We start from the raw sequence: 8694 nt of genomic DNA on the forward strand, positions 1-8694 counted from the left end.
GTTCGAAATTGCATTTATTACTTACCACGTAATTTTAAGAGTGCGGCGAACAAATGAAATAATAATTATGAAGTGATACTAACGTAATTGAACATTATTAAAATGAAATTGTTTAGCATAATCTATTGTTTAAAATTACTATGTGTTTACAATATTAGAGAACAAACTTCGAACAATATTGGATTGGGTCAACATAAAGATAATTATGTCCGGCATACAATAGTCAAATTTAATTTTGTTGTTTAATTCGACATTAAACAAACAAGTTATTACGCCGGACAACGTCATTTTACAATTTCGGTTACAATTAGTGGTCGAATTTCATTTCAAACAGTTAACGTCGCAATTCACTTGCCATTAATTCAGTTAGATTTCATACAATACTTGTCCTATTATTATCCGCATAATATATTTTATTATCCCGAAGACAAACTGACGGGTGTTGAAATATTGTCAGTTAGGCCGTTGAACAACGCGTAGTCTCCAAACAAACGGCATGAAATTAGCAATAAAAAAAAAAGATACGCCCAGCCAATCGTTTGGTAAAGTATCGACAGTCCAGAAGAGTCCTGGTATCATCAACGACAGAATGGCGTGTCGGTTTTCCCTCCGTCCATTATGCCGTACAAGCGGTCGTCGAGATTTTAGCCCTATTATATTTATCTGATGCAATTGCTGAGTGGATTGGCCTGTCACCTGCCATCGACAGCAAAAGAGCAACCGCCCAACCCTCCACACGCTTCATTTGATGCCTTGATGATGTACCTTTTACACACTTGACTTTTCGCTAATTAAACCTATCGCGACTGTGCTATTGATGCTTAATTAGTTATATGTAAGACATTGAAAGGATGAACTTTTATAGAACGCTCCCGTTTGTATCTATGTCAATGAGGTTTACTTTTATTTATACCAATAATGTTAATGAGGATCTAGCAGTTTATACATATGTCTCCACCTTCATCTTTGATCATCCAAAATTTATTGAGAGAGTATGAATAATTATTGAGTAATTGTGTCAAATGTAATCTTTGTTAATATTAATTTAGTTAGCAACTTGGAATCTAATAATTAGGATAGTTATATCAAATAGGATATTGACTAAATTTCAGTCATGCACACTAATAAAATACAGCACATAAGCCTTGTCGGGAACAGAATATATGGCTTTGGAAATATAAACCGGCGTTATGGTGACAATGACGTAATCACTGTCTCGTCAGCATACACAAAGATGGGGATCTTTTCTAGGTGGCCAACAACAAAGCTACCTCAATGGCAGTCAGGATATTAAAAAAATCGTGGCTAAATTCACTCTCGATTTTCTGAGGCGACGCCCCGTCCCGGCCGATGGTTTTTTTTTTTCGGAGTTTCGCAGAAGGGAAAAGGAGCCGGTTTTGCCCCACATCCGATACGTCAATCAAACCGCGTATGTAACCGAAACCTCTCGAGATCAATGCTATGATAAATTGGTCTACAATTCCCTGTTATGCGGTGCCTTGGGTTTGTTTGAGCTTTTTTTATTGGTAATGTGAGATAATAGTTTGGTCAGTTTGTTTACTTGAATAGTTTGCATTTCCATGCTTTGGGGGGTTTGTCTTTGCGGTTTGGAAATTTACATGAATATTGGGGACTTTTGATTGGCCCCTGAGAAATCTGTGATAGTGTTTTCAAATGTATTTTATAATAAAACAAGACAATACACTTGGGTTATGAATTCAAAAACATTAAGCTCATCTCATCCTTACAGGATCTTGTCTACTTCAAAGGACATATGCTGAATAACCAATCAAGAATGTTTTGTAAAAATTATATATTTCATCGAGGCAATAATATATCAGATATCTATAGTATTCGACAGTAACATATTCAATTATACGTGATTAGCCTAAATATATTCTATATACGAGTTTTTCCCAAGCAGTACTTTGGCAATGGCAGTCCTCTGGTACCTTTGAACGCGTCAACTGGTAAGATAATTCTGTTCCTGTGTACCTTTCTCGGTGACTTTCGTATGGCCGGCAATTTATCCAGTTCCTTTTTACTCTGGGGTATTTTTTCCATATTTTTGCGAATGTTTCTGATTTTAATTTTGTTCAATTTGTTATCTGTCTCAGCTTCTTTTACTAGATCAGTGAGATTTGCGAGGTCATCAATTGACTTTTCCATGTCTTTTAACAAATCGGGATTAGTTAGGAGACCCAATGATTCTTTTAGATTGTAGGCCTGATTTCTTATCATGTTACGCTTCGTCTTTAGTTTGTTCAATTTTTCACGAGTCTAAAATTGTCGTGTTAATTTTTAACAAAATTTAGGTAGTAAAATACGTACCTTATCGACAGATTCATTGATTTTTTTTAACTCCTCAATTTCTTTATAAATTTCTTCCTCTGTCGAAGTTGATATTTCCCGGAAGTGAGCCAACACTTGAATGCCATTTCTACATGTCATACGCAGTCTAAAAAATATAAGGTGTAAATTGTGGATAAATATTTCAGCATAAATGAATATTCAAACTTGTTTAATTCGTCCTCTCTGTCATCTAATTTATCTTGATAGGAACGATTTTTAAACTGCAGTGTTTCATAATCGAGTAAATTTAATCCTTCGCCAATATATAAAAGCTGGTTCATTCTCTTTTCAAGATCGGTGACTCTCATTTTTAATTTAATATGTTTTAATCTTCGATCTCTTACTTGATTGTAGTATTCCTTTTGTTGATTCAGTAACATATCTACTTTCTATAAATGTTACAAAAACATACCATAAATAAATTAATCTTTACTAACTGAATAAAATACCTTATCTTGTAAAGGAAGCCCAGTTTTTGCGTGTATCAATCCAATTCCTACTTCTCTTTCTTTGGCCTGCAACTTTTGAAATAAAACTTCTGACGCTTGAATCTGATTATCACGTTCCATTTTAATCTTTTCTATGTCTGTAGTAAAAGCTTCTCTGTTTTTTTCAATATCTTCTATTAGTGTTCCATAATTTAATAATTGTGCTTTGTATCTTTTAACGTAGACTCTGCTATCATCATTGTCTGCTTCTCTTAAACATGTGTCCATCTAAAAATTTTCCAATTTATATTATATAATATGTTATTGAAAGAAATACCTTTCTTTTGCGGACGTAGTCTATTATTCTTTTGTGCAAGTAGTGATTTTTAGATTCTTCTTGGTAAATAGAGAGTTGTATATCCAAAATCATTTTTTCATATTCATTTTTGTCAGTCTCACTGAGACGCTCAACTAAAATATTTTATAAATGATTGAGGACAGAAAATATTTAACTCACTTGATTCAACTTTTTCCGTGTCGATGATAACATGATCAACATTTAATGACCCTTCAGATAAATCACTGCCACTAAGATCATCGTACATTCCAAACTGTTCCTGTAAATTAGTTTTATTAAAAGTATCCCATTTAGAATAAAAGTGAAAAAAAAAATACACCCATATGTTTGTTATCATCTTCTTCTTGAGACTCTTGGGACTCGTACGAATCGTCACGATCTGGTGGTACTAGGAGTTTGGAAGGTGAACTGTATACGTCTGCGTGTGTCTCATACACGAATTCCTCCTGATCTTCGTGTGTTATAGAACCCTCATCGTCCTCCAAGATCTCTGTCGGCATTATATCATCCATGATTAAAAACTGACAAAAACTTATAAAAGCATAAAAAATAGCAAAATTGTAAAATATATTCAAGATGTTTGACGCAAATTGACAAAAGTGACAATTTTCCAAATTATTAATAATGTCATGGTAACTTATTGTCGTGTTAAAATCAGAAATGGCCAGTTATTAAATTTTTAGTTTTCAATTTTCAATTTTCACTTTTTAATTCCATGATTGATACCACATACAACATTTCATTATGTTTTATATAGGTAATTTTTGTATTGTTGTTCATTCCCTTGATACACGTATTAAGCACACTCCATGAAGTGCTCCTTTATATACAGTAGTGGCCATAATTATATTTAAAATATGAGCTGTACTACTTGAACTGGATGCCAGTACCTATGATGTTAGTTTTTTCTATTATTGTTGTGTCTGCTATGCAACTGGCAATCTAATTTTAGTCTTTAAAAAATTGTATAATATTTTATTTTTCAATGGACAAAATTATAGCACTTGGTCTTTCACTCTTCTCTGTTAATTTAAATAGATTTATTGGATAATTGGATAGTTACAAAAAAATTGTCAACTGAAATTAAAAGTCAAACTAGAGGAAATGGGACTTGTTTGTACTAAAAATGTGAAAGTCTAATTTTGACTTGCTCAGGATCACATTTACTGGGCGACAGAATAGTGGGAACGAGTAGTTCTTATTAACGAGTCTAAATTTGATTTATCAAAAAATGATGTTTTTTCTTATGTTAAACATCCTACAGGAACAAAACTACACAAAATTTGCTTATACCCACAGTAAAATGTCGTGGGTTTTCAATTATATTATGGAATGCTGATTTATGTCCAGGGATACATTAACCAACAATTTGCTTTTGTACATTTCAATATATGAGAGCAAATTCTTCAAAAATGTCGTTCTTAATGTTTTAGCATTAAAACGATCACAAACACAAATCTAAAATTGTGATGAATTGGTTAAGATTAAGCATGTTTTGTCTAAGCCTCCCTATCTCCTTATGGTAAACTTTTAAGAAAATCTTGACTGATTTACATATCAATCAGAAAGAGAGCCTACATATTCTGGGACACCCTCTATAGTTATTATACAGTTTTTTATCAATTTGAAGCTTGATACTTTTACAACTGACCAAGGTAAAAAATTAGCCTACTAGTGAAATTTTTTAATTTAATTTAATTTCTACTTATTTCCAATAGCAATATTAAAAATTAAAAAAAAATTAAAACAGCATATTCAGTATTTGTTTATAAACCTATTCTTATTTTTTACATTGAAGTTTTACCCTATAATAATTATGGATAAAATATACTGAAAACCGAATTCATTTAAGAAGTTTTATGTGTACTTGATCTTCTATCGACCAACTACAAACAGCAACTAATCATTTAAAACTCCCCATGAAAGCGTGGACTTATCTACTTCATCCCGAAAACCCGATCTATAAATAGAGCATCGCATCGAGGCCAAACCCGAAATCATCCATCGGTCTAACTAGTCCGCAGGCCGATTGACAAACGATTGAAGGTGCATCGCGAGTACATCGATGCAACTCATCGCGATCCTATCGACTGGTAGCCGTCTAGGCGTTACTATGACGACCAGCTTAACTCAGGTTCAAGTACAGTCTGCCACAAAGTCGCACATCTGACGGCGGTTGCCGTCCTGGCGCTAATCGTTCGAACCGTGTCAGTCCTGTCCCAGTTTATACCTCGTATGTGCAACTTGTGGAGTTGCAATGTCACATCGGCGGCCCTAATTTCCAAGCGGTGCACGGCAACCGTTCTGCAAACCGCTAATGTCGTACGACGGTACAGTTTGTTCGAGTTGGATTGTGTACTCGAGCACTTAACGGTCGGTTCTGTGGCCGCGTCTGGGGTAAACACGCTTCTACGTGGAGCAAATTGATAAGAGAAGCACCGCCGAAGTCATCGAGGTGGCTTTCTAATTAATTTAATTACGAGTTCAAATGTATTTTTTGCAACGTTTCTTTCAGCTTTTGGCGCTGGTTTTTTTGAAACGCAATAATTTAACATTCTACGGTACCACGAGCACAGACACGTCAGACTTTTTGATTGAAGCCATCTAAGATGCGAAATAAAGCAGTTTCATCAGATTTCCAATGAATTAATTTACTATTAGAGTTTAATTATACATTTTTGGAAAATGGTATTTGGGTCATAGTTTAAGTTCAACTTTAAATCAATTACATTTTATTGTAATTCAACTTATTTGATTTCTTCATACATTTTTCGATGCATATACTATATATATACCATATACAAAATCTTTTAAAAAATAGCAAATATTGCGCATTCACCATTTTTAGAAAGAAGTACTATGTGACAATGGTTTACAGTAGTTTTAAAATAACCGTTTCTTGACACCAGCAATAGGTGATAAAATGTTTAATGAAAAAATTTTGAAATATTTTTATTTTTTTTATTTGAAATAAACCAACAATGGTCAAAATATTATTATCTTCTGATAGATTCGACACAACATAAGTCGACTTACTCAAGTTTTCAAAGTTTAAAACGGTTTATATGATTTTGTAGAAATTTGATGAATAGTATGAAAAAATATAATTAATCGCAATCAGTTTTGGTGAATGAATTTTTTGGTAATTATAACTTCCACCAATGAAGTAAAATGATTTCAAGTAAAATTAAGTAATAGTGTTAATAGTGGTGTAAAAGTATTATTTTCACAGTTTATTTGAAATTTACAAATTTATTCATTCGTAACAATTTTACCACAAAAATTAAATTATTTGTTTATCTATTTCATTTGCACTCAAACGAATAAACGTGTGTCTTAAACAGTATTATTTTTATGCAGAGAATTTGAACAAAATTTTTGGTAATTTATTTAATTATCTTATTAAAATTGTTGCCAATTACTAATTTAAAAAATAATTAAACTGAATTTTATACATCGTGTTGTTACATTGAATAAATATGCTAGAGGTAATTACTAAAAAACTCAAATTCGACGTCAATGAGTTGGTATTAATTATAATTTTAATACGGCTTTAACGTCCGATAAAACGACAGCAAAATCGCGTAAGCCGTTTATGAATCATTTTAAAAATTGCAACATTATATACGCATATTGCCCAATAGCTTACCTAACTATATTGACATATTTTGCACAGCACGACGTTTGAAAAATCAGAAATACCCTGGTATCATTTTTAATACATATTACAATATTCACATTTAATAATTAATAAAAATAAACTTTCTTATATTTATTTAAGGCTTTTATTCGTTGTATTTTTATTTCAATTTTAAAACCACTTAAGCCGTTCTTATACCTATTTAAATTTCTTGCAAATTATTGCAAGGAACAAAAACTTTGTTATTTATAATTTCGTGGATTAAAAATCGTCTACTAATATTACACGGACGTGTAAGTAGTAAGTAATCACTTCCTTGGACGACTTTAGGTTTCAATGCATACACCACTCAAACACTTTCTTATGTGCACTGTCTGTTTGCTTAATCCTAAATCTACTGCCGGTGATCAAAACCCGCTACCAAAATTGAACTAGTATTTTTACAAACTTTAGTTATTATTTTTCTATTTGCTATCGCTATGAACGAATTTTAAATTTCTACATAAAATGCGATACTGAAAATAACAGAGTTGTGTTTTGTTTATAATTAAACTTATCCTTTACAGACTATTATATTGGCTCCGACAAGTGTAATCAAAAGCAACATGCAAAAGAGTATTAACTATACATGGTCCAGTGAACAATTTAAGAAGCTGCAAACTTTATACTGCAGTTTTAATAGCATGTTGTGAAGTATTCACCACTATTAATTTTCTATTATTAAGATGCTTATACTTTTTTAAAGTACTTATAAGTTTATACAAAACAGTATATAATGTACAGTGCGACAATTAAGATGGAAACACTCCCGTAACTTTTATATTTCTAATTCGATTTTAGTGAGTCATAACTCAAAAAATTCATAATAAAAAACTACATTTTCTATTTCGTGTGCGGCTTTAATATTTTTATTGTCTCTCTTTTGAACATTAATTTCATTTAAATACAATTATAAATAAAAAATTAGTGACGTTTCCATCTCAAATTGAACATATTTTATAAATACTTGAATTAATTAAAAATACTTCAAAACCTAAGAAATAAAAAAATATATATGTATATTTCTTAATCAAGTTTATAAACTTGAAAGAAATTGGATAACAATTTCTTATATTTTTTTCTTATAATGTAACTACAATCAAACTTCAATAATTCGAATTGATTGGCAATAACGTCTGACAATTACATGTATTTATTACTTGAACAAATTCTTTGGCAAAAAGAGAAAAATAAAAAATATATAAAGTACTAAAATATATTTTATATACTTGCACAAATTAGATCCTTCTATGAATCTCTGACAAATTGTTTAATTTTAAGTGTTATGCTATTTCTTTTGCCACAACTAACAATCTGAGAATTATAATAAACAATATAGTAAATGTTATCAAGGTAAATAATCAAATATCTTAGCAAATTAGAAAGAAACAATTGTTTTTCTAATAATTTGGTTGTTTGTTAAGTTTCTTAGCGGCTATTTGAGTAACAAATGTATGTTCCAGGTTTCTATACGAAGTATTTTCATTAATAATATTTTTTCTATACCTATTATATTAGTAGCTTCTGAGATATGGCCGAGGACATATACTATTTGACCATCCAGAATATTTATAATTATTTAGTAGTATTTTTAATAACTCAAAGTCTTGTTAAGTCTAACTTTTTCCTGACAAGTCATGGTTCAAATTATCGAAGCGAATTATTACAATTTCCTATAACTTAGATAATTTTTATCTTGACCTTTTAAAATTTCATAAACATCGAATAAAAAGTGGTGAAGTTATGGCACATTTTATTGATTTGTGAAGTAAATTATTGTATTTTTACAAATTACAAATAAAGTCGATTTTTTTGACTTCAGTAAATTCGTTTTACTTCATTTTAAATTAAAACAATATGAGAAATAGTTTAATTTA

At 31.0% G+C, this 8694-nt stretch overlaps 1 protein-coding gene across 1 annotated transcript; it reads right to left on the minus strand.

Annotated features, from left to right (window-relative positions):
• Positions 1–1797: 1797 nt before the first annotated feature.
• LOC109602191 (beclin-1) lies at positions 1798–3714 on the minus strand. The gene is made up of 7 exons (XM_020018521.2): positions 3456–3714; positions 3298–3397; positions 3118–3251; positions 2802–3068; positions 2518–2741; positions 2332–2458; positions 1798–2280 (listed from the first exon to the last, which is right to left on the minus strand). Exons 1-7 carry the CDS (start codon positions 3648–3650, stop codon positions 1900–1902), a joined length of 1428 nt encoding a protein of 475 aa, XP_019874080.2. The 5' UTR covers positions 3651–3714; the 3' UTR covers positions 1798–1899.
• Between the last annotated feature and the right edge of the window lie 4980 nt (positions 3715–8694).

This window comes from Aethina tumida, chromosome 1 (assembly GCF_024364675.1).
Source record: "Aethina tumida isolate Nest 87 chromosome 1, icAetTumi1.1, whole genome shotgun sequence".
NCBI classification, from domain to species: domain Eukaryota; kingdom Metazoa; phylum Arthropoda; class Insecta; order Coleoptera; family Nitidulidae; genus Aethina; species Aethina tumida.

Excerpts from the sequence above, each read along its gene's own strand:
- LOC109602191 (XM_020018521.2), bottom strand. The coding sequence starts at position 3,650 with ATGGATGATATAATGCCGACAGAGATCTTGGAGGACGATGAGGGTTCT. Across the intron at positions 3,069-3,117 it reads ACTACGTCCGCAAAAGAAAG|ATGGACACATGTTTAAGAGA; the intron begins GTATTTCTTTCA and ends GAAAATTTTTAG. Across the intron at positions 2,459-2,517 it reads AGAGAGGACGAATTAAACAA|ACTGCGTATGACATGTAGAA; the intron begins GTTTGAATATTC and ends TATATTTTTTAG.